The sequence below is a fragment of the Desmodus rotundus genome, chromosome 11, assembly GCF_022682495.2.
Source record: "Desmodus rotundus isolate HL8 chromosome 11, HLdesRot8A.1, whole genome shotgun sequence".
Taxonomy (NCBI): Eukaryota; Metazoa; Chordata; class Mammalia; order Chiroptera; family Phyllostomidae; genus Desmodus; species Desmodus rotundus.
This window is the reverse complement of record NC_071397.1, coordinates 101,916,265-101,941,990: the sequence shown is the minus strand read 5'-3', so window position 1 is coordinate 101,941,990 and position 25,726 is coordinate 101,916,265. Positions and strand designations below refer to the sequence as shown.

The window sequence follows — 25,726 nt, the reverse complement described above, 5'->3', positions numbered from 1 at the left end:
AGGGAAGGGGTAAATTACGGTAATGAGTAGCTGTAGTTTGAAGACGCAGCATGTAGCTTTTAGATTAAATAGAGTCCCCTTTTTAATCCGTGTGCAAGTAACTGCTTGAAAAGAGATTAAAGGGGAGATGCACAGATGTATGAAAATAAGATAAAATAAGAAAGCCCTTTCATCCTAAATTTATTCATGAATGTCCATAGGAACTCATGATGTATTTTCCTTAAAAAAAAAAAAAAAAAAGACAAATGGACAAAAGAAGCTTATTTCCTAGCTTTGGAAAGGCCTGGAAGCCGTGACTAACCCCGTAGCAATAGGCACCGGGATCCGCACCCCTGAACAGAAATTCCCCCCAGAGGAGCCGGGTTCCTTTAACAGGATAAGGCAGGAGCAGCGATTCCTACATGGACTGATGTGGAGCGGAGTTGGAGACACGCCTGTTATACTGCAAAAAGGGTTTTTCTTTTAGGTATAAAAGGGAAATTCTATAAAGAAACCCTGGAAGTAGGGCACCACACAGCATAATACCCAGGCAGGCAGCCCGCGGCCAGGGTGCACCACAAGCGGGCTGCGTGTTTCCTGTGGTGTCGGACCGGGGCTCCGCCGGTCCTGTCCTCCGTCCCCGACGTCAGTGCTGAGCTTGGCTTCAGGGGCTGCCACGCCGGTCCGGGTCCGTCCGTCATAAATTCCCCTCTCGGCTTTTCCTCCAACGGTTTAGCTTCTGCTGATGATCGCTGTCCAGAATCATTACGGGGGGTGGAGGGTTGTGAGATGTCAATGTTGTGATAATACTACCCTTCCTTCTTCTCTGTTTAAAGATTTTATGTATGTATGTATGTATTTGAGAGGGAGGGGACAAGAGGGAGAGAATCATCCATGGGTTGCCTCTCGTCCGCATCCCAACCAGAACCCAGGCTCGTGCCTGACCAGGGATCAAACTGTCCACCTTTGGCTTTTCAGGATGGACACCCAACCCACTGAGCCACACTGCTCAGCATCCTTCTTCATTTTTAGCTGGAATTCTGTAAAGGAGAACACTCCCTCATCAATTATTTGATGACGAGGCACATCATGCATGAAGGGAAGGATGAAGGACTCACAGCCCTTCCAAATAATGAGAGCTGGTTCCTGTGTAGTCCCCAAAGGTGACCAATGAGGACTTTTTTCGGGGGTGGGGGGCATCATCACACATTAATGGATTGTAACATATTTGATGCCTTTCAACCCACTGTAGTTATTATTCTTTCTGATGCTCAAAAAGCATTTCATTTTGCCATCGGGAGCCCCTCAGTCTGCTTCAGAGTCCCTCCAACACGGCTCAGCAGCGCAGACGGCTATGCTGCTCTCTGCCCTGACAAGGTATTCCAGGCTTGGCTGGGACATCTTCTTCTCCTGGCCTGGCGCACCATTCCTCAGGGGCCCGGTCCCTGTGTGTGAGATTCGTGTCCAGAGACCGCAGTCCCCGTGCTCACGGGCGCCGCACCGGTCCTCGTGATGAGGACTTTTCAGAGGCGAGAACTAGGTAAGAAGGCTTTTTAATTTTATTTATTTATTTATTTTTAGAGAGAGGGGAAGGGAGGGAGAAAGAGAGGGAGAGAAACATCAATGTGTGTTTGTCTCTCGTGTGGCCCCCATGGAGGACCTGGCCTGCAACCCAGGCATGTGCCCTGACTGGCAATTGAACCGGCGACCCTTTGGTTCGCAGCCTGCACTCAATCCGCTGAGCCACCCCAGCCAGGGCAGAAGGCGTTCTGTTTGGCAGTTTTTGCTGTCTTTTCCTTCTTTTTGCAGAAACATATCGTGAGTTCCTGCCAAGATGTGCAATTCACATTCAGCGTGACGGGACTTTTACTTCCTTTTTAATGTATTTCTTGACTCCTTTAAAATTTATATTTTTGCATTGTCTTTTGTGCTTAAAGCAACCCTAGTTTTACTAATATCATTCCTTATTTGCATTGTGTTTTTATTTATTGCCTTTTCGAATAATACTATTATGTAATCAGTAACAGTGGGGGAACTGAGAAGCTTTTGTGGTCCCTTGTCTGATCTTTGGGCCTCAGAGTGGGTCTCTTTCACTTTGCTTTCAATTATTAGGAGCTGCCTTCTCCGAGTTCTGTCGTGTTTCGTAATTACGTAAAACACTGTCCCTGTTCAGAGTCCAATCTACGAAACGATTGCTCTCTGAGAGTTCTGGCTCCCATCGCTGTCCCTTTTGTTAGTTCCCTCCACGGATGACCCCTGTCCCAGTTACTCAGGCTGTGGGACAAATTTCCAAACCCCGCGGCAGGTATAACCATGTATCATTCTCACTGATTTCGTGGTGGGCCACAGCAGCACGGCTTGACTGTGGTTTGTGACGTCAGGGCCAGAGCTGGGAGAGTTCAAGGTGGACATGGGGCGCCTGCAGGCGGGACCGCCAGCCCTCCGCCTTTCCCGGGCCCCTGTCCATGCTCATCTGCCTGCTGGGGAGCCTCCTCACTGCGAGCACGTCAAGATAAGATGGAGGAAGCCCAGAGGCCAAGCCACCTCAGCAGACACACACACCCCTCCTCTGCACCCTCCCCGAGGGGCCCAGCCCACCCGTCCAGGGTTGGGGGAGGAGGGCCCCTCATCTTTGCAGAACAGGGAAGACTGCGGGTGGGGGCCCTGGGCCGGGAGGAATGCCGCGCCACTTTGGGAGAATATGAAGTGCCACAGCAGTTCGATGAAGTCTGGGTTTGTCGTTCTGTTTCAAAAGTTTAAAAAGATGGGCTGGGAACGGGAAAGCTCTCTAACGGCACTCCGTGGTGCCTTGGGTCCACGGGAGCAGCAGCTGTGCCGAGGCCCAGGAACCCGAGAAAGGGGAACTGAGGTCCCTGAAGCGAGAACTGAGAAGGAGAACTGAGCTGCACCCCCAGCAGGAGGCCCACATTTCTCCATTTCCTTTGGGGAAAGAGGAAGCTGTTTGCTGTTTGAAGGAGTAGAGATGTTTGAATTGAGCTGTCAACACTTCTGTGACCGGGAGGGTCACCTCTATGGGACCTACAGGAAGGAGGAAGGCAAGCCCGAGGTTCCCTTTGCAGGCAGCCTCCCATGTAAAGGCAGGGGCTCCCTGGCCGGCCCACGTAGAGGGACTTAGAGGGTGAGCAGGCAGTGTGTGCACCTGGCGTGAACAGGCTCCAGGCCCTCTCCTACACGTTTTATGGCCACACCTAGAAACCTCAGCTGAACTTGACGAAGCCACAAGTCAGCCACGAAGACAGCTTTTCTGCCAGCACTGTGTCCAGTAGACTTGGGTGTTAGTTCTCTGTGCTCACATCTGCTGCGAAATACTATCTGTCGAGACTAAATATTTACAGCCCCTCTACTACGCGCCCGCTAGCATTGCACTTCCTCTCATAATGGGGTGTTCAGCCATTAGGCAGACTGTGGAGTGTCCTCCAAAGAGAAGCAGCTCGGCTGGGCATGGACCCTCAGGAGTCTACTTGTTTTGTAAGACAGATAATTCTCGAAAACTGTCCAAGTAAACAGTCTTTTCTAATGTCGGGTAGGAGCGTACATTAGTGCGTGGGTCTGTGTGCACACGTGTACACACATGTGAGAGTGAGCGCCTTTTCTTTTCCCTTTTTGAAGCCTTTTATGACAGGAATCAGAGAGACTTCTTAGGTGAACACTTGGAGATGATTCCTTGGCCTTGAGCTCTAAAACTTGTTGTTGGAGATGGAAGGGAAGCGGGCCCTGGCCAGTGTGGTTCAGTGGGTCGGGTGTCTTCCCATCCTGTACACCGAAAGGTTGCTGGTTCAGTTCCCGGTCAGGGCACACACCTAGGTTCCGGGTTCCATCTCCAGCCAGGGCGCTTGCTGGACACAACCAATCAATATCTCTTTCTCTCTCTCTCCCCCTTTCTCTCCCTCTGTCCCCCCACCCCCACTTCCCTTCTCTCTCAAATAAGAATAAAATAAACCTTTACAAACACAGAGTACAGGTAATACAGTCCTTTATTTCCCATTTCAGAATATCATGCTGTTGGATTTGATTTAGTCTCACCCTCTTTTCCAAAGTTTCTTCCCTATGGTTCCGCTATGAAAGTGACATCTTCGAGAAGAACTGTGTGCTGTGAAAACCACTCGAGTGGTCTTTTTCTGTCCCTGTTTGGCCATAGCCATAGCTCGGAAAAAACAGCTTCATGAAATGGGGACCACAGCAGCTGGGCTGGCGCGGGGAGGGAACGGATGTTGGTGCTGTCCAAAAGAAGAGAGAAGTCAGAAGGAAAGCACCCGGAACGTGTCCTAACTTTCTCAGAATAAAAATAATTCTGAAGGCAAAGGAGTGTTTAAGGGAAGTTTCCTGGAAGTGGGACAGAGCCACTCAGAGCTTGAGAACCCTAAAGGGATGCACAGAGCCTGAGGACAAAGTCCTGTCACACCTTTAACACACAAGTCTGGGGCCAAGCCCCCAGCACCAGGCTCTGGCCGGAGGCACAATCTCCGGGCTTTCCTTCCCTCCGGCCAAGGGTCCAGAGGGCCTGCGATCAGAGAAAAGCAACAGTGGGCTCCCCATGCGCACTGGGCCACGGGCTCATGCAAAGCCCTGGCTGATGCTCTCTCTGTTCATCACCACACACACGCTCACAAAGCACCGAGCTCCTGCAGATGAGCAAACCCACACCGAGAGGAGCCAGCAGGCTCACCAGGGTTACCCTGGTAACAGGCGGGAGAATCTGAACTCACTCCAGTCTACCCGGAGCACAAGCCCCTCCCTCCTCACTGTGCCAACTCCGTCTCTAACCGGACAGCCACACCCGGAGCCCTTGTCCCCCTGAGCCACCTCTGGCCAGGACAGGGCTGTGTGTTTGGAAAATCCCAGGAAGGTGAGCCTTGAATCCCATCAGCAAGCCTCCACCCTCCCCAGGCCTGACTGTGCAGAGGCCCGGAAATCTGCTTCCTGGAGAACAAACGCAGATATTGAGGAGCGAGGGGCTTTGCAGTCCAGCACCCGACATGGGCCGGCTGACCTGTTCCTCAGCTGACTACTGCCGTTTATGGGTTTGCATCTGGTGCATTCCCCGAGGCAGAGGCCGCTGGCCCACACGCAGCCTGGGGGGGAGTCTGTGCCTCACCTGCGCTTGTTCCTGTTACCCTGCCCCTGCCCTCGGGGAGAGCACAGGGCACCCCTCCCAGACATCTGTGCCATCGCATCGCCCCTCCCCTTCATCTTCCACCCGCGTTTTTCTCGGTCTTATTTCTGCCTTCCCGATCATGGTAGGCCATGACTCCTCCCAGTTACTTGCTCTCACTCCCCATAGGTCCCCAATGGTTGCCCTGTGACTGCAAGGCCCCCACTTGTAGCAGGAGATTTCTACTCCTGCTGATGCCAAGCATGATCACGTGACTTGTTTTGGCCGAAAGAAGTCAAGTGGAAGGCCAGACATCAGGCCCCGACTGTTCAGAGCTGGTGGTTGATCGTGCCGCTGTGCAATCCGAGAGTGGTGGGTGCCATTTCTGTTCCTTCAGAAAGCCCCCAGTGCCAGGCTTGGGCCGGAGACGCAATCTCCGGGCTTTCCTCCCCTCCGGCCAAGGGTCCAGAGGGCCTGTGATCAGAGACAAGCAGCAGCGAGCGAGTGATGCGCAGCCGTGGGCTCATGCAAAGCCCCGGCTGACGCTCTCTCCGTTCATCACCACGCACACGCTCACAAAGCACCATGCTCCTGCAAATGAGCAAACCCACGCCGAAGAGGACTTTCTGCTGTGGGAGCCGATCAAATCACCCTCAGGTTTCTCCCGCCTCCTGCACGTTGGAGCCGTGGTCCCTGGTCCCTGGGCCAGCTGGCCAGCTTCCAGAGCCTTCCTTCCAGAGCCGCAGCCTCTGCCTCAGCTGCCTCCTCTCCCTCCTCCCCTTCCCCTCCCTCCCTGTCGTCTTGCAGGAGCACTTACTCCACACTCACTCTGCATGGGGCTTGTTCAGGGTCTCGCTAGGGCAGCACTGAAAGAGAGGACGACCCAGGTCCACACCCAGGTTCGGGGGATGAAAGTACACAACCAGGCGGTCACGCTCTGAGGACTGAAATGCAAAATCACGAACGCAAGACGAGGTGCAGAGCCTCGATGGAGAGGCCGTTCGAGAGCAGGCCTGAGCTGAATCCTCATGGCTTCAGGGTCAGTGCACCACCGCCCAGGGACGCTGGGGAGCAATAAACACGGGGAAGCAGGAAACGCTTGGTGATGAAGAAGAGTGGGCCACAGAAGTTTCCAAGCAGGACTGGGAAAGAGGAGAGACTGTATTCAGGTGAAGAATTTGCAAACTAGAAACAGTAGCCTGTGGTGGAAACCAAAGCTGCACCTACTGGAGAGGATGGGGAGGCTGCTCTTTATAGGGCTCCTGCCCCAGTTCCTGACTGGTCCGTTTTTATGCAAATGAGAAATCCAACTTTGCACAGTCGGATTGGTCAAAATAGCACTATCCTGACTGGTTGGCTTCACACATTCTCAATAGTCGTGATTGTGCATGAAAAGGGGGCCACGCACTAAACCTGCCAAGCTCTGGGGAGGCCTGCCTGGTGGCCTTACAAACTCAGAGACGGAAAGTGGCAACATAGACTGGTCTGAAGTTGAAACTTCGTAACTAAAAGGGAGTCATGGCAGGGAGTCCTGTCTTAGGCCCTATCTTCCTTGACAAAGGTCGATCTTTACCTTGAGCCTGTCCATTTGATGGGGGACTCAGGAGTGGGAAAATTTCAGGTTTAGGTAATAGTTGATAAACCTAGTAGTTAATGCATGTGAAAAGCTATTGTTTCAGGAACTGCAAGTACAGCCCCCACCCTCCAGGAGACCACAAGTGATTGATCTTTGTTCCCAAGAAGGGACCAAGAGCAATCAAGGTGGTATGCAAGCCCTTGTACTCCTGGGAGAGACAGATGGCCACCTGGGACACATAAGAAAACCACCCAGGACACAGGACACAGATAAAGAAAAGAACCAGTCAGCAGATGCAAGGACGTTAGGGAAATTGCAGGACTGCAGATTTTATCTGGTTAACCTCTTTCCGGAGTCCCAAACCCCTTACCCACACTTTTGACCCCTTATTAAAGAGGCTGGCTGGAAAGGAAATGTAAGACGGTCTGTTAGGGTAATGTTAGGGTAAGAGATCTCCGGCCGTCTGAATAAAGGGCCCATAAACATTCAATCCCTGTCTCTCTGCTCGCTGGGCCTGGTAGGTGGCAGGCAGCACAAACACTGGCTTTTCTGGTTTCACACTGTCTTTTTGACCCTAAAATAACATGCCTGAGTAATCCCTTCTTCCAGACCCCTCAGGGCACAACCTGCCCCAGAGCACAAGACAGGAACCTCTCATCATTATTTGTTCCCCAATACCATCTCTGTGTGCTGTGAGTGTTAAGTGTTAACCATCCAATGTAAAAGAAATACGTGTCTCTTCACTTTACTCTGTATCCATTCTCAGTGATCCCCCGCTTTGCTTTCTCCCACCTCCCTACCCCACCACCAGTGGATTTGTGGGGCCTCCTTATGCCTCATCCTTTGATGGTAACATATAAACCAAGGGGCAAAACTGCCATTCTATCCAGCATGTTCTCAACCTGTTGAGATTTCCTCTCCCAGCCACTGTCATCAGTTTGGCTCAAATAAACTCATAAAAATTCTTACAGGTTTGGACGCTCCTTACGTTGACATTATGGGGCCACTCTGATTGGTCAGATCGAGGCACAGGCTGGCCTCAGGGAAAAACATTCTCAGTCCTCCTCACCCAGTTCTTCTAACTTTGTTTACCTCTCTCTACAAAGAAGCCTCTTTTTGCACAATCCTTGAGAAACCTGCAGATCTCAGGTCAGGGATCCTTCCGTGACAAGTGTCTCTTTGCCTGCAGCGATCCTCTCCTAACTCGGGATCTGTGTCTTCTTTGGCGGTGGTCGGGAAAGGCATTTAAACACAGGGACTGTGGTTTGAAGGAGAACTGCAATTACGGGATCACGGAAGGTGGTTTTAAGAAACGGATATTTTTTTAGCCTAAAAGAAAAGAGAGAAAAGAGGACAGAATTGCCTCATTGTTCAGCAGAAGGAAAGGTGAACCGGAAAGGGACAAAGAAGTGGTGGGATGAAACGGGAGAAGAGGATGACGTGAGAAGATCGGGAAGATCGTGGGGGAGCGGTTCATGCGTTCTGTCCATGGCTGTATTTATTGAGCACCTACTGTTTGCCATCCACTTTACCAGGCAGTGGGGACTCAGTGGTGAGCAAAGTGTTGGTGGGTCTGGCAGTCTGGAGGGAAGCACGTATTTACAAAATAATGTCTGTGTCAGAAATGTCCAAACCTGTAGGGAGTTTATAAGAATTTGAGCCAAAATTGATGTTATTGCAGGGAAGCAAGATCTCAAGTGCTCCTGAGAACGAGGTTTGCAGTTTCTTGCGTGAGTTTGGGATTAAGAAGGGAACGCAGGTGAGAGAAGGCAGGGTGGGGTGTGGGTTGCAGGAGAATTAAGGTGGTGTGCTCCCTTAAGGGGTCTGCAAGAGACCATTGCTTTGGCATTTCAAAAGTGTGGCAACCTAGACGCCCAAGAACAATGGACAGGGCTGCTCAAACCTTTCGCCAAAGAAGTTAAAGGCCCGGGGGGTGACTGTGCACCTTGACCCTCCCAGTTAGGGGTTTAAGATCCGATCACCCTGTGAGGTGACTTTTGGTTAAATTCCGTCTGACTGTCCCCAGAGAAGGCTGCTGGCCCTGGGGGCAGGGAGCAGCCCAGCCCTGCCGGCCGCCTGGCGGCTCTCTGCAGGGCCTGAGCTGCTACACTCGGTGCGGACCCTGCGACGCGAGCGGAGCGAGAATTGGGCGGGGTCGGGGGGCGGGGAAGTCCCCGGCTGCTGCCCGCACAGGCCTGCGCCGGCCGTGCTCCGCAGCGCGCGGACGGGGGGCGCGGACACAGAGGACGTCGGGGCGGGCGGCTCTAAAGCTGACCTCCCGGGCTGGAGACGCGAGCGGGCCGCCTGGGCGGAGAGGAAAGCCAGTGCGGGGAGCCGGGGCGGAAAGGGAACACCGGGCTGGGGGCGGAGCCCTCCCAGCGGGGGGCGGGCCCGGAGGCGGGGCGCGGCGTCGTGGCGTCGTGGGGCGGGTCTGCAAGCCCGGCGCTCCGCGGCCTGCGTCGGGGGCCGGTCCGTCTGTGGGGGCGTGTCCTTCTGGGGGGCGTGTTCGCCACGGGGGCGGATCCGGGGCGTGTCCGGGCCGGGGGCGGAAACCCTAGGGCCCGGCCGCTGCAACGGCCCAAACCGCGGGGTAGCAGTGGGGGTCGCGTCGCGGGCAAGGACGCAGGCGCGTCTGGCGGGCTCGGGTGAGGCGGCGCGCCCTTTGGCGCTCGGGTGCTCCAGGGCGCTCCGGGTGGTCGGCGGGCCGAGGGCCGAGGCGTGGGGTCCATTCGGGGCTGGGGTCCGCTCGGAGCGGCGGCTCGGGGCCCCGGTCGGTGGAACCCCCTCGTGAGCGGGGCTGACGGCGCTGCTCGCCGGCCTCCGGCCCGGTGCAGAGACGGGCTTGAGAAAGTGTCCGTTTTCAGGGACGTGCGAGGCTTGGCCCGGACCCTCTGCACCCCGTGTGCTTTGGAAGCGGAGCCTTCGCGCCCCTGCAGGGTCCCTCCCAGAGGTCTCGGCGCGATGAAGCCTGCAGCCGCTCGCCGCGTCTTCCTGTGCTCCTCCTGCCTCGCCTTCTGCTACCTTTGCTGCGCGCAGGTGCTCTGGAGGAGGTAGGTGAGCCCCTGGGCGCGCGGTGCGGGTCCCACCGGCTGTCCTGGGCTCTTCCGGGTTCCTGGGCGGGCGGCGGGATCCGCAGAGGGGCGCAGCCTCGGAGGGGGCCGTGCGAGGTAGTCGCGGTGTGTCCCTGCTCTGAAATTCTCCCGGAGGTTGTCGGCGCGCCTGTAGTTTAGACTGCGGCGCACTGTTAGTGAAACGGCGCTGGTTCCTCCTTTTAAGTTTCCTGATCTGCCCTCCCCCCTTCCCTCCGTCCCAGCGACGATCGGGGGGCGGGGGGCGGGGAATGGGCTGTGTTGCACAGGATTCTCACCTGACTCTGTACAGGAAACCAAAATTTGAGTACCGGGTTTGAATTTTTCCTTCTATTTTTCTTTGAGTAATGACCACACTAATAGAAGGATTTTATGCTTACGTAGGTGTGGGGAAAGTGGGTTTTAACGTTTTAATGACAGCTTTAATTAAACCGGTGCTATCTTATCATGCATTTTTAAAGGGAACGTTATGTTTCAGATGTCCCAGAAAGCGTATTTTCTGAAGAGCCACAGGCATTAGCTGGCCTTTGCCCTCAGAGGGAGGATGGCACCGGAGAGGCAGTGGGTGCGGCACTGGCAGAGTGGGACCTCGGCGCTGTGTGCAGCAGGCTGCTCATCGGTAGCGCAGAGATAGACACAGCGCCGCCCTCGCCGCGGCCGGGCGGCTTGGGTTGGTTGGCCATCCTCGGGCACACCGCAAAGACTGCGGTGCCACCGCTTTCCGCCTCCGCCCGCCGCCTCCTAGGGCTCTGCGGGAGGCAACTGGTCCATGTTTCTCTCTCTCTCTGCTTTCCTCTTTCTAAAATCAATCAACATATCCTCGGGTGAGGTTAAGAAGAAATTATATATAAAAGTACCTGGCCAAGGGTCATCAGTCAGTGTCAGCTAAAGACCAAGGCTGGATGGAGTCTGTGCCCCCACAACATCCGCCATGCACCCTCCTCCACTGGACAGCCGGCCTGACTGGGACGAAGTTGATCCAGACCCACTAGGGCTGCACAGGTCGGCGGGCGGCTTCCCTCGGTGACCGGGCTGAGAACTCAGTGACTGGCTCTCTCCCTCTGCTGAGTGGGTCCGCAGCTTCTCCGTGCTTTGGGAGGAAGCTGCTCTCCACTCCTGTCACCCTGGGCATGGATCGTGGCTGGGGATTGTGTTTCGGATGTCTTGGTAGTCTTGGCAGTTTCAACGCAAATGGGGACGACGGTCTGGGCTCCTGGCCGTGGCCTGGCCTGCAGCCTCGGTTTCCACCTGTGTGAAGTCAGGTTTTGCATCTGGGGGGAAGCTTCTAACACTTCTCCCAGCCCTAATTCTCGTGCTGCGGTTCCCATGGCTTTTCTTTTATACCGAGCGCTTGCCTCATCATTTCAGACTTAAAACCAAGGTTTCGTAACATCGCCGGTCGGCACCTACTCAGCAGTGCTCACTTACGCACGAAATCAAAGGTGCGCAGACCTGGTCCCATTTCACCTGTGAACCCTCTGCTTGAGGACGTCCCATTGCCGCCTGCGTCCTCAGCCTGAGTCCTTTCTGTCTCATCTGTCTGTCTGTCTGCTGAGCCCGGCAAACGGGGAGTCCGCGCGTGATGCAGCTCTGGTCCCTTACGGGAAAGTCTCAGTGGCCAGATGGCACCCCGGTTTGGAAGGGGCACCCACTGGTCAGACGGCACCCATGCTGCAGAGAACGAGGGCAGCTGTTCTCCAGGTGGGGAGGTGACAGAGGACCTCGGGCTACTTCAGGTCCTTGTGGAGCCAAATGAACGAAACAGTGGAGTTGGCAGGGCCTGTGGGTTTGACCGGGGGGTGAGGGGGACCGGGTCTGCCCTTGAGCCTGCTCAGGACAGAGGCGCTGTGTGGCTCTTCCCCCTCCCGTCTCCACTGCCCTTCAGGAGGCTTCCCGTCTGAAATTTCAACCCCTCCCCACCCAGCCATGTCCATCTGCTTCCTTAGTTATATTCTTCACCACTTATCACTGCAGAACGCCGGGAGTGGGCTTCACTTACTGGGTGTCGTCTCCCACATGGGCAGGTGCGCTTCAGGAGGGTGGGGACTTGGCCGTCGCTCAGGGTGCCCGGGAACTCTGTCCCTCACGCGGGACGGCTTCCCTGCCCACAGAAGTGCCTGGCCTGCAGCAGGCACTCAGTGCTTCGGGAGGGAGTGAGGGCATGAATGGGTGGATGGACTGATTTTTCTGTAACTTTGAAACAGTTCTTGGAAAATGAGTTCCTTGTCTTTCACAGTGGCGACCATGAGTGGAAGAAGCTGATTATGGTTCACCACTGGCCTACGACCGTGTGCATGGTGAGTGTTTCTGTTTTGCCCCGGTGGCCCCTTGATCCAGGGAAAACCACCCCCACCAGTGGTTTGTGGGATGTCTCTCCCCGAGGGCCACAGGCAGGGAGGTGTGGGAGTGGCTCCCGGCAGGACACTGCCTCCGCGAGGCCCTGTCTCAGGTTCCCAGGGGCCGTGACCCAGGGCCACAAACTGGGTGATTCAGAACGTCAGGAACGTGTTTTCTCAGTTCCGGAGGCTGACGTCTGAAGCTGAGGTGTGGGCAGGGTTGGCCCCTTCTGGAAGCTTCTGGCATTGCTGGCCATCACGGGTGTGCTGGGCTCATAGACACATCATCACTCCAGACTCCGCTCTGTGCTCACAGGGGGCCTCTGTTCTGTGTCTCTGTGCCTGGTAAGAGCCCCAGGGGTTGGAATCAGGGCCCACCTCACCCGGTCTGCCCCCACCTTCACCTGATGACACCTGCAAAGACCCTGTTTCCAGATGGGGCCAAGGTCACAGGCCCTGGGGGTTAGGACCTCGGCCTGTCTTTGCCGGATACAGGGCTCAGCTCACTGCAGGCCTGGCCCAGCTCCTCCCTCCATTTCTGCAAGTCTGGTCTAAATGTGTCCCCAGAGACCACAGCCTTCTAGTCTCTGCTCAGCACAGACGTGGCCCCTTGTCCCCACAGGCTGGTCGTCCTGTCTATGCCTCTGTCTCGTCCTGGGCCCACTGTCCTTAGAGTGACACTGCGGAGAGGACCCTGTCTGAGACGGAGGGGACTCTGTCTCGGGGGCGGGGCGGCCTGCCTCACCTGCTCCCTGCAGGACCTGTCCCTGCCCCTCCTCTGTGGGCGGGCAGTAAAGCTGCTGCCCATTGCGCAGACCCGAAGTGCCGCACCGAAGTGCTGAGAGATCTTGAATTATACGGATAGTGTTTCTGAAGTTCTCACTTAAGAATCTAAGTTACAAGAGGCCTTCTCTCTAACTCCTGAGAGCTGGGGCAGCCAGCAACTGCCTTGCGGTTTGGTCCCCTCGTGATGCCCAGAGCCCAGCGGCTTCTTCCCACTTCCTCGCCACTGGTTCTTCTGTGGACCAATGAAGACGACGCGTCACCTGTTACTCCCACCAAATCGTACTCCTGGCCCAGAAGTGTTTCTCACACTATGCACACGTGCTGCGCGAGGCTGCTCTGTGTGAAGTTGTGCACACTTTACAAGTACTACCCTGCCCCTCCCCACGTGGTTTCTCTGCTCTGGGGGGCAGGTGGGGGAGGGTGCGGCCGCCGTCACGTGTGTCCAGTTTTGGTGGCAGCCTCGTCCTGGCTCTGGGGGCAGTTAAGACAGGCGGCGGGAGGGGCCTGTGTGTGGAGAGCTGTGTCTTGGGCAATGCTGGAGGCTTTCCCTCAGGGCAGGGGCAAGGTCCCCCCGGTAGGTGAGACAGTGAGGGGACCCGTGCAGGTGTGTTCAGGCTGCTAATGGAACCATGCGGGAAGGGCCTTCCTGCCTTGAGGCTTTAGAAGTGAGATTTCAGTAAATGATTAACTGGCAAACTGTCTATTAGGGAATTCATTTCAATTTGGGGGCCATGGCAGTCACTCTCGTCCAGGTGCCACCTTTCCCCGTGAGGGAGGCGGGCCTTGCAGATGCTGGGACAGGTCTCTCCTTGTGCTCAGCATAGCCCCTGGGGCACCTGCCAGAGTCCTCGCTGGTGATGAAAGCAAGCCGCCCTGTGGCCCCGTCACCCCGGAAAGGCTCCTCCAGGCGCTGGGTGTGGAGCTGGCAGGAGACCCAGGCTGGCGCTGGTCTGGCTTTGCCCTTCCCCAGCCTGACCCGCGGGCTCCGTGCCGTGGCCCCGGGGCCTGCACTCTGACCCCACCTTTGTCACCCTGCTCTCCTGCCTGGTCATTGTGTGGCCTCCTCACAGCAGACAGCTCAGTTACTTCCCCAGACCCCCTGGTGTCCAGACCGAGCACAGAAGCCGCTGTGCCCCAGACGGTGATTTGGTGATTCCGAGGGGGAAGGGTTGAGGATGGGCACGCCCCCCGCCTGGTACCCGCCTGGCCCTTTCTACTTGTGTATCTCATTTGATAGTGAAAATATATTTCCTGATGGCTGTTTATTTAGGAAAAACTCCACTTTAGCTGAGCAGTTTGGAGGTCCCTGAAAAGCCGTGTGGGCACAGGGTTCCGCCTCTCTCAGCACACACTCCCGTTCTCGCCCGTCGTGTCCCGGCTCCAGATTTGGTGGTTCCTGTCTCGCGGGTGTGTTTGGACTTGGGGCCAGACGAACGGGAGGCCCGTGGGGGCCCTCAGCCTTGTTCCCAAACATCCATTCACAGTTAAACGGCGGGGGGATTACTCAAGGGCAGCAGCGTGTCCATCGGATTGACTTAATTTGCGAGCAGATAAATAAGAGCAAAAACTGGCTTTTAATTCTGTCATTTAGACTGAGGTTCGGTCCCTCATTGCAAACCCGGCCTCCGGCCCTGCGTGGTTCCCTCATGAATGTGTTGCGGGAATGAAATTATTACAAATTAATACAGGGTTTGTTTTGTGTCAGTCCTGTCCTGGGTGTCAGCAGTGTGTCACAAGAAAGGAAGGTTGCCGAGTGTCTTTCAGTAAGCAATGAACTGAATCTTTCCTGTGTGTCTTTTTTTAGGAAGTCGGAAATGACTGCAGAAACCCCCCGGACTACTGGACAATACACGGACTATGGCAAGCACTGGGCACAGTGGAAGCTCGGCACTCGGGGGGCTGGCTCAGGGGGCACTCTAGCTTGAGTCTGGTCCTAGTACTTACACTTGAGCTTTTGTCTGGAGTTTATTTTGGTAGACCCTGCAGTGTATTCAGTAGACCAGACCCTCATTTAAAAATACTTTTAGTGTCTCTAACGTAATCCTAATTCTGTTGTTGTTATTTGGTTCCAGTTTTATATGCATTTAAGGATTCAGGGTATATTTTAGGATTATTAAATTTTAATTTTTCTCATTTCCTCTTTGGGGGGCAGTGAGTAAATATATAGTTTAATCTTTATTTTTAAAAAGATTTTATTTATTTATTTTTGTTTTTAGAGAGAGGGGAAAGGAGGGAGAAAGAGAAGGAAAAAAACATCAATGTGCAAGAGACAGACTGATTGGTTGCTTCTCACATGCCCCCTACTGGGGACCTGGCCCGCAACCCAGGCCTGTGCCCCGACTGGGAATTAAACCAGTGACCTTTTGGTTCTCAGGCTGGTGATCAGTCCACTGAGCTGCACCAGCCGGGGCTGTATAGTCTGTATTATACTCTTCACAGACACCCAGATTTATTTTTCTGCTTTTGCCCGTATTTTGTTTAGTTTGCTCTTTTGCTATCCAGGCATGCATTTGAGGTGTGAAACTGTGCACATTAACATGCCCTCCCACCCGATCTGTCTCGTCCGCTGCTCGGATGAGAGGATGACCCTTGGTTGGGCCGGCACAGGCATGCCTCCGGAACCGGGGTCAGCCGAAAGCAGAGTAAACCAGGGTCTGGGGACCTGGCCTCTCGTCCACCTTCCCCCAGGCTTGTCGGGGACCTGGACACTTTAGTGTGTGGGACCCTGGGTTTCTGGGGTTGTCTGCTGCCTCTGCTGCCTCACCTGTGAGCAGGGATGACAGTGCACAGTGATGCTCCTGTCCCTGTGGGGGTGGTGCCTGTTCCAGGCCAGGGACAGCTGTTGACACTGGAAACGAGACAGGGGTCTGGAGAGTGGATTTGGTGACCTCGCGGCCCAAGCTAAATCTGTAGACAGGTGAGGCCAGGGTGACATGCAGACGGAGAGCTTGGTGTCATCCTGTCCCAGTAAAAACACCACCCAGCTGAGCCCTTCCGCACATGTCCCTTTAACCCTCACCTCCCCTGGAGGGGGTGGAGCTCCTGCCGTCCTCTCGCGAGGTTGTGGTGTGCACAGCGCAGCTCCCAGAGCAGCTGGAACGCCCAGCTGGAGCCCCCTTGGACCTGCCGCAGAGCGCCCCCTGCTGGGTGCTGCTGTTGGCATCGGGCCAGCACGGCCTGCACTCCCTCTCCTCTGTGGGGTCTGTGCCTGAGCCTCTAGGGTCGTGTGCGTCCCCGCTGAGAGTCCCTTCGTCCCCCGCAGACCTCAGGGAAGTGTTTTCTCCTGTCCTCTGGACCCCATCCCAACCGAGACTGAAATGCCTCTCACGTTTAAATCTCCAGGGCTGACAAAGCGGAGTCCTGCAACCGCTCCTGGCACTTCGACTTTAACGAGATTAAGGTAGGAACTCCTTGTGAAGTCACTCCTTAGGGTGTTGCCCTGGGGTGCTGACCAGTGCCCTCGGGCGTCTTTTAAAGAGAGGGCCATGACTATTTCCCCAGGGTGGAACCCCTGGCGCCTCAGGATGTGTGAGCTCAGCCCCTAAGTGAAGTAGGAATGAAGCCTCCCCTCCTTGGCCCAGGCCCCGGGGCCGAGTCACGGGCAGTGGCAGCGGGTCGGACTGCCGGGCTCTCGCCTCCAGCCCAGAGCCCTGCCCTGCCGCTCCCTGTCCCTGCTGCTGCCCCATCCCCACCAGCGTGGCGGGTGGCGAGCACACCCAGAGGGACCGCTGTGGCTCGCAGAAGAGATGGTGGTACCTTGGCTGTCCTTTGTTGCCTGGGTGGAGTAGGTTTCTACCTGGGGCCATGCGCTGGGAGGAAGTGACCAGTCCTTCCGGTCCAAAGGCCCCTGTTGCAGGATGCCTCGTAGGCCAGAGAGAGGTCAGCTGACATGCTGCCTCACGCACACACACGCGTGTGCACATCCATGCAGGTGCTCGCCTTTCGCCCGGGGGTGTGTAACCAGTCGTCTGCCAGGGCCACTGGTACCTGGGCTTCAGGTCACTGGGCTCCCGGGCCCCCTGGGGCAGACTCAGGGGGTGCTAGAATTACGGGTCCTTCCAGGAATGTGCGGACCCAAAGGGACGAGGTAATTAGGTCTAAACCCACCGCAGGCCGCAGTCCAACAGGATTGTTTTCTCTCTGTCCCTTCCTTTGGGACTCTCAGTGGCATGGGCCGGCTGTAGGCATCATCAGTGCGCCCCAGGGCTGGTAACGTCACCCTCCTCAGGTGTACTTTCCTCTTCCCGGACCCACTTCATCTCCCCCAGGTGCCTTAGGGACGTTCCTGGTTAAATGGTGTGATCCTAGAGTGGAATTAGAGATGAATTTATCCAGTGACCATGTACCGAGCAGCTGCTGCTGGGCAGGTCTGGTGCTCGGGGCTGCAGAGGTGGTGAGCGCCACCAGACGTGGTCCCGGCCCACACTGCTTACAGTCGGGAGACCGGTGCTAATAACGTCGCCTCAGCCACACAGAATTACAGGCTAGGTGCCTGGAGAGAGAAGTGGCCAGAGCTTACTCCTAGGAGGTGACATTTGAGCTGGAATCTGACTTACTTAGGTGAAGGGCGAGGAAGGCCAAGGACACAGCATGTGCAGACGCCCTGGGGTAGAGAGCACAGAGCCTTTGAGAAGCAGGGAGGGCTCCAGTGGTGCTGGGGTGAGCTGTGAGCCTGGGTCCCGTCAGGGCCGGGTGCTATGGAGCCCAGAGTGCCAGTTCAGCATTGTTTCTCCGATCCAAGACCCGGTGGGAGGCCACTGGGAGCATGGCAGCTGAGGAACGAAATAACCCAGTATGTCTTCCTCACATGGCTTCAGCTGCCATGTTAGGAGTAAGGGTCAGACATTGTTGGTTGACTGCAGAGTGTCCCAGTCAGCATTCGTCCCAAAGAAAGTGACCTAGCAAACTGGGCAGTAAATTGTCTGGTCACTGGCCATCATCCCACAAGGGCTGGTGGGGGCTGAAGTCAGTCGGTGGAGGTGGAAGCAGGTGGAGGTGGGGACAGTGAGGCGGACAGCTCCTGAGGGTGTCGGCCCTCCCCCTCCTCTGCTGGGTGGGGGAAGAGAGCTTGTGTTCTGTGTGGTTGCTTGTTTGCTCTGATTACTAGATGTTACTTTTTAGGGCAGTTCTAGAAACCTGTAGAGAAGTTAAATGGCTTGCATTCACATGGCACATTTGTTACAATTGATAGACCAGTGCCGATACTTTGTTACTAACTAACGTTTATTGTTGACGTTAGGATCCCTCCTCGGGCTGGATGTTCCGTGGGTTGGGACAGATGTATGGTGACATCATCTACCGTCACAGTGTCACACAGAGCAGTGTCACTTCCTAAACATCTGCTGAGCTCTGCCTCTCTCCCCGACCCCTGGCGACCACGGGTCTCTTTCCTGGACTGTCACGGAGGTGGGGTCCCACAGCCTGTCCGGACTGGCTCTTTCTCACTCAGCCATGTGTGTGGGAGGTTCCCCCACGCTTTTCGTGGTTTGGTGGTGCATTTCCTTTTAAGTGCTGAGTAATATTTCACTGTCTGGATGGACCACAGGATGCTTACCCACTCACCTAGGAGAGCTTGTATGTTCAAGCGTGCTTGTGGTTACTCAGATTCACGCTTAGATTCCGTACGTCTTAAACCCTTCATGCAAAATAAGCACGGAACTACAGCAACTTGCCCGCATGTTGTTAATGGCACAGTTCTCACTGTGCGTCAGTCTATCTAAACCCTTTGATTATACGCAGGGTCTTTTGCAAGAGATGAATATGTATTGGCCCGATATCCTCCACTCGACTGACAATCACAGCACTTTCTGGTAAGTTCTGGCGGCATCACGAGCCTGAGGCCCGATGAGAGCCTCGCCAGTGCGCTCCAATGGAACCCTGGGACACACAGGTGACAGACCGCACAACCTGTCCTCCGGGCTGAGAGGTGTGAGCGACCTTTCATGCAGAGCGGCCCCCTCTGTACGCAGTCTGTGGTGCCTCCCTCTCTCCGAGGGATGAAAATGAGGGCAGTGGAAGGCACTTCATTGGCTTGTTTTTAATCTGCTGCTTCATTCACCACCTCCTTTTAAAGACGTCCTCTGCTGAGGTTTACATGACTTGCAGGTCTCAGAAGCCACCACTCCAAGTCTGAGAGGACAGAGTAGCTCCTGGAGAAACTGTGTTGCTGTCTTGAAATGCACGAGAACACAGAGGACAAGGCTGAGAAGAAGAAGGTGCAGTTCGAAGGACTTAGGGAGGAAGGAAAGGGGGAGTTTCCCCTGAGGCTCAGCCCTCAGGCCGCTCCCTTAAAACACTTTTCAGTGTGCTGAGAGCTAAGCTGAGCCGAGGAGGAAAATGCTTTAATTCAAGACAGCTTTTAACATTGTTGCTTTTGAAGAAGATAAAATTAACATTCTTTTTTATTTATATTTTTATTAAATGAAGATAATTCTTCATTTTCTCCACCTCATTCCAATATGTCAATTGGCAATTCAGATTACAACTGGTCAGATTTTGTCCAAAAAGGTTAACTTAATCTAAAATATTTTTTGTAGCATTTTCAGGAAAAGAGTGAATTTTAGAGAAAAGCTTTCAAAAACAAAATGGAATGACTAGTGTGTCTGTGGTCCGGGTTGCTCGTGTTCAGGGCAAGGGGCTGGGGCAGTAAGCTGGTTTAGGGCCCGTGGGTCCCGGGTCTGTGGGTTGAAGTCATCCCTTCAACACAGAGGAAAAGTACGCAGGGCAAGTTGGGGGGGGGGTGTGTGGTTCAGGGCTCTAGTACTCGGTCTGCGCAGCCTCTGTGGCAGCAAAGCATTTCAAATGGATAATGCCTTAAGGAACAGAAACAGGGCAACAGTTACACAGCACCTCACAGTGAGCTAACTGGTATGGGAACTAAGTATATAAACTGTAATACTTCTAGTTGTAACAGTGTTCCACGATGGAGTAGGTCAGATTTCTGCCGCGTGGCTTAAAAACTAAATCCACAAACATACGAAGAAAGTCTCTGTGCCTCTGGCTCACGATTTAATCACAATAGTGTGGGCCAAGTATGCACTTATTTTTGGGCTGGATAACGGCAAAGTGATTTCCTTTTCCAGGCTGGGTAGTTCAGTTACACACTTAAAAGCTTTTGCACTGTGACAAAGGCAAACACCACCCACTAATTAACATTTATGCCCTCCAGAGCCCCTCAGTACAAAAGGACAGGCGTGGATAGCACCCACGTGGCGCTGTCATTCCTGGTTCCGTGTTCGCCCCACCTGGGCCCCAGCTGCCCAATCACCTTTACTGCAGGGCGCCCACCCGCCCTGCGGTCAGCAGGGAGAGGCTGCAGACAGAAAACTGTTCCGCTTAATGCCAGATAAGAATCGAGCATGCAGAGCAGACGGCCTTGGTACTACCAGGGGCTCAAGATCACGCCCTAAGATTAACGCTCTCAGTAAATCAGGCATATTGGGACACACCTGGTACACAGCCCTCTGCTCTGGATTCTTGTCAGGAAGGAAAGCAGGGCTGGCCAGGCCCAGTGTGGCCATGCAGGCTCCCTGGGGAAGGTGTCCCTGGGCCTCAGTGGTTGGTCGCTGAGGCGGCCCAGGCTGTCACAGGAGGGCCCCCCCCCCCCCCCCCCGACCTCTGCATGTGCCCTGCTTGGGGGTGGGGGAGGGGAGAGGCTGCACAATGGTCACTTCTGATTGGACAACTTCATGTTAAATGAGAAATGTCCAGTTCCAAGCGATGTGACCATTGCCTATGTCACAGATGAGGACTTTGATGCTTCCTGCTCTGTGAGAGAGACACCTCACCTGCCGCGCGGGACCCCTGTGCTGAGACGATGTGGGGAGGGGACTCTGTGAGACTTTTTGTTGTTGACTTGGCTCTGGGACATTTTTTTTTTTGAGAGAGAGAGAAAGTGGAAGGGAGGGAGAGAATGTGCGTGAGATACAAGGTTGCCTCTCACACGCCCCCTACTGGGGACCTGGCCCACAACCCAGGCATGTTCCCTGACCGGGAATGGAACCAGCGAAGGTTCGCCGGCCAGTGCCCAATCCACTGAGCCACACCAGCCAGCAGCTTCGTGCCCTTTTAACTGGGGGTGTTCTGTGACCTTCAAGGAGGCACGAGTGGGAGAAGCACGGGACCTGTGTCGCACAGCTGGAAGCCCTCAACTCCCAGCAGAAGTACTTCGGCAAGGGCCTGGACCTGTACAAGGGACTCGCCCTGAACAGGTAGGCGCCTGAGGCCTGGCGTCTCTGTGCAGGCAACCTCCCCTTTGCACCCGACTCTCCCGGGGTGACGCCCCCACATGTTGATCCTGGAGCCACGGAGCAAGGGCAGCTGCCCTCCTCCAGTGCCGTGGGCCCTGGACGTGGGCCGTCCTAGGAGATACTCATGTCTCCTCCCTGGCCTCTCCATGTCACTCTGGTCCTGGCCACGCAGAGTGGACACAGGGACTTGGGCACCTCTCTGGGCAGGGACGTTGTCGCACGGTGCGTCGACCTGAGGAAAGCAGCACTGACCGAGTGGGTGTCCCTTGTCCAGCCCTGACTTCCGACGACGAAAGCAAATCGAGCGCACAAGACAGTTCTCAGACTGGTCACTGGTGACCTCTGGGTCTTTGCTGCGATGTCCCCAGAGTAGTGGGGTGAGTGGTGGGCCAGGCTCATTGCCTGGGGAAACCCCCAGGCCCTTGGGATCTGGCTGAGGCCTGCCTGGCGCCGAGGCCCTGGGGCAGCTGGACAGATCTCCAGTCAGGAGACGCAGGACTCTCGGAAACCCTCCCCAAGGCACCCCGCTGGGGGCCAGGTCCAACCTGTCTGTCAGGCCTTAAAATTAAGACCTCAAACCTTAACATCCCTGCATTTTCCTCTGTGTCGTAAACCATTAATTAGTACACAGTATCTCTCTCAGTGGCAAGCCTGTCAAACACCATCAGCTAGCAGGTTTTTTTTTATTTACTCATAATGTGAAGTGGCAAACCTGAAAAAATACGAAATATCTTGACCTGACAAGATGAGCCGGGGGTTAATGCCAAAGGGGGCTGCACGCCATCTCCCCGGCGGTTTCCCTCCTCACCGGAGTTCCTGGTAACCAGAGGCATCTTGGCCCAGCAAGAGGGTGGGGTGAGTTTTCACCGTCTCCCTGCCTCATGAAATAGAGCAGAAAGAAACAGGCTAACATCATAATAACCTCCGTTTAAGCCAACACATTTACAATATGGTCACTGCCACCTGTAACAAATACATACATTTGAGAAATGTTGCATTTGGGGCACAAAGTCTTTGAAGTCTGGCCTTTCTCCTACATGGACAGACAGCCCAGGGACCAGAACTGAGAGGCTGGCTCGTCAACACAGGGTCCCTTTGTCAGAAACCATGGCTGAGGAGGCACCCCCTGCTCAGCCGACACACCGTCCCTGCGTCTGCTCTGTGTGGCTCCCACCCAGGTGGTCCAGAGAGGCGGGAGGGGCTGCCAGGTTTCGGGGGGGCACTACTGACAGTGCGAATTTTTGCTGTACCTCCACCAGGTAGGAAGTTCATCACATGGTACTGTGGGGGGTTCGCTGGAGCTGGTTTAAACCACGTGCTGTGGGACAGGTCAGGAAAGGTCAAGGCTGTGGGTGTTGGACGAGGTTAAAGATCTGGCCAAGCGCAGTCTCCAGGGACAAGCCTAGAGCCCCAAGCTGATGGCAAACTGCCTTTCAGAACAGGTGTGGTGACTGGGTGGGGACGGGCCTGCACCCTGTGGACAGCACCCGGAGCGGAAGGAGGCCCAGGTCCCCAGTGCTGGGTGCGGGGGCCGCCTCAGCTGCTGGCTTGCTGCCCTTGTTAGTGGGGGAAAGCACTCACCTTTGAGAGCATCTTACTTTCTACTGTGAAATGTGATGTTTGGAAAGAACGAGAAAGGAAAACGGACCTTCATCCTACAGCTAACTCGTTTTCATCACTTTGAACTCCAGCATGCTCCAGAAATTGGGGATTCGGCCGTCCGGCAATTACTACCAGGTCAGTCTGCTCTGAGCTTCCCGTCCAACGCGTCTCCTCTGACCTGGGGACGCCTGGCAGGTTAAAGGGCCGGCCTGGGGGGGCCCTTGGCCTGGGGGCCCCTCGGCTTTAGGGCAGCGGGACGGTCTCCCTTCCCTCGTCACGGCTGCGCTTCTAGAAAGCTTTTGTTTCCGTTGTGTTTCCCCGTGCGCAGTCGTGTGCACAGAGCCGCTCACGCCGACGACTGGAAGCGTGTTTGGGCGCGGACTGGGCAGCTGGGATAGGCAGCTTGGGAAACATTCGTTTCATAACATTTTGAGGATGAAACAGCGTTTGTCCCTGTTTTTATGATGACACTATGATTTTTCATTTTTATGATAAAACTGTAGGGACTTAAGTGTGACCAGGTCTCATTGGCAGGTAAGCACGCAGGAAAGGTAACTGTTTCCAACTCAGGGCAGCCTGCTTTCCAAGCAGAGTCGACTTGGCCCACAGCACCCCCGCCCCATCCTCTGCGGCGCCTGTGTGACCACAGGCCCCGAGGTGGTCACTCTCTGTCCCGCCACTGGGTCAGTTTGTGCTCTCACGTTAGGGAAGCACAGCTGGTTCTCGGACGTGGTTTTGCTCTGTCACAGCTGTGGATGAACGAGGTTGAGAGTCACCAATAAATAGCTCTGTGGTTTGGGCACCATGGCTGGACAGAGAGTGACGACGTCCAAGGCCCTTCGGTCTTGCTCTGTGGAGTCCAGCTAGGTCTTTCCCCCACGGAGGGTGTGTGTGGGGGGGCACAGTGACCTTGGGGATGGATGATCGCTGCCCCTGACCACCCTTCTCGGGAGCCCCGAGAAAGTAAGGACGCTGGGAGTCGTCTGGACTCCCGCCCCAGCGGGTGAGGGGTGTGTGCTGCGCGTTGCCCAGTACTTGGCTTCGCTTGTACCAAAGGCAGCAGTGACCGCGTTTCCGGAGCTCCTCCACACTGCGGGCGCTTTGTTAGGCTCCGGAGCCAGCACGATGCAAGACTCAGCGGCAGGTCCCTGCGTGCAAGTGCCGGCTGGACTGACCGTCAGGGCACCTTCTGCTTCTGCACCCGCCCCCCAGGCTGAGGGTGCAGATGGTGGGGGGGGGTACAGGGCAGAGAGCAGAGCGTGTGCGGCCGAGGTCTGGTGGGTGGAGGCCACGTCCCGTCCCTGGGTGGGGGCTCGTTCCCAGCATGCTCGCTCTGCCTGCCTCTCAGGGGGCACTCAGCGGGGACACTGCTGTGTTCTGAGAGGGTGTGGGCGGGCCAGCGCCACGTCTGACTAGAGAGCTGCTAGACTTTCCGTGGGAGTTCCGTTTCTAATGTGCTTCACTGATTTCAGATCTCAGATATCAAAGACGCCCTTGCCAGCGTGTACGGGGTCGTGCCTAAAGTCCAGTGTCTTCTGCCAGAGCAGGTCAGAGTGCCCTTTTGTGGGCCTTCCACGTCTGTCTGTACTGAGAGGACAAGTTCCCCTCTGCGGGCAGCTTTGTGCTCACCATGGAGTTCCCAGGGGTGGGGTTGCTTGCGGGCGTGTGCACATGTGCGGTACAGGCATGTGTGTGCGTGCACACGGTGTGAACTTGGGCACGGACTTCGAGTGCGCTGTGTGTGCATGTGTGTGTGTTGAACTCACCCTGTTCTTTGGCTCCATGCAGACAGGGTCTGTTTTCTTACGACTCACCCCTTCCCAGAACTCACCCACTCCAGACGGCCCCGTGGAGAGGGGCTGGAAATGCTCACTCCGTGGTCTCAGTGGCTCTGTCCAACTCACGGGCGAGTTGTAGCCGGTTTGTCGGCTGAGGGAAACGTGAATCTCGTGGGGATAGGGTGCGGTTTGCTGGTTTGCCTCCAGAGCCGTCCCCCACCCCAGCGTCGAGGGGCACTTGCGAGTGTGCGGTTGTCCGCCTGCCCCTGGAGGTGTGGGACTTTCTGGGAGAGCAGAGCCCGGTGGGGACCTGGAGTCCCGGTGGCGTTGGGAGCCCTGGCCCGGGTCACTGTTGGAGGAGGGGCTTGTCCCTGGAGCCGGGATCCCAGGCAGGGGGCCGCCTTTTGTTCACGGTCAGAGGCATGGCGACTGTGGAACTGGGGTGGTGACCCGGGCCCGAATTCTAACCGACCCCCATCTCGTGTGCAGGACGAGGAGGTGCAGGCCCTCGGCCAGATCGAGCTGTGCTTCACGAAGGACCTGCAGCTTCGCAACTGCACGGAGCCCGGGGGGCCCCGGGGGCGGCAGGAGGGGGTGCGGCTGGCGCTGCGGGGCCTGGAGGTCTGCGAGGACGGCCCCGTCTACTACCCCCCGCCCCCCCAGGGCGGGCGCTGAGGCCCACGCCTGGCAGTGCGCCTGTCGGAAGGGCAGGGGACCGCTGGGAAGCCCGGCCTGCGGAAAGGCCCCGCCAGGCGCAGCCTCGAGTCCCAGCGTCTGCCTGCTTCGTTTTTCACGCACGTCCGAGAGTGGACTTTTGTGGCGCGTGGAATAAAGCCGCGCTTTCTCTTTTCCTCCCGCATTTCTCTCTGTGTCGCCTTCGGAAGACAAGGCAGGCACCTGGGCGTTTGGCAGGTGGCTGGGGCTTGGGAGGACCCACCATTGTCCTTCAGTGTGAGCTGCCTTCGGTCGCCTGGCCACCTGCTGTCAAGCTGGGGCATCTCCACCTCCTGCCTCAGCGTTGACTAAACAGGTTCTCCCTGGTAGCATCTCCCTCTGGGGCCCGGCGTGGGTGCAGGCGTGTCCTCCGTGGGCCCAGGTTCCCACAGGTTCCCTTCCTTTCTATTGGAAGGTGGCCTGGACCACTGGTCAGTCAGCCCTTGGAAACTCTCTGGGCCCAGGCTTCAGAGTGCCCTGCCTTTGACGTGTGGATAGCGTGGC

General features: G+C 55.9%; 1 protein-coding gene across 1 annotated transcript; it reads left to right on the top strand.

The window, feature by feature from the left end:
* The first annotated feature begins 9,153 nt into the window (after nucleotides 1-9,153).
* On the top strand, nucleotides 9,154-25,359 carry RNASET2 (ribonuclease T2). The gene is made up of 10 exons (XM_024552021.3): nucleotides 9,154-9,313; nucleotides 9,533-9,718; nucleotides 11,994-12,054; nucleotides 14,684-14,739; nucleotides 16,222-16,279; nucleotides 18,619-18,689; nucleotides 20,976-21,089; nucleotides 22,820-22,865; nucleotides 24,203-24,277; nucleotides 24,998-25,359. The coding sequence occupies exons 2-10, from the start codon at nucleotides 9,630-9,632 to the stop codon at nucleotides 25,181-25,183; spliced, it is 756 nt and encodes a 251-aa protein (XP_024407789.3). The 5' UTR covers nucleotides 9,154-9,313; nucleotides 9,533-9,629; the 3' UTR covers nucleotides 25,184-25,359.
* The last annotated feature ends 367 nt before the right edge of the window (nucleotides 25,360-25,726 follow it).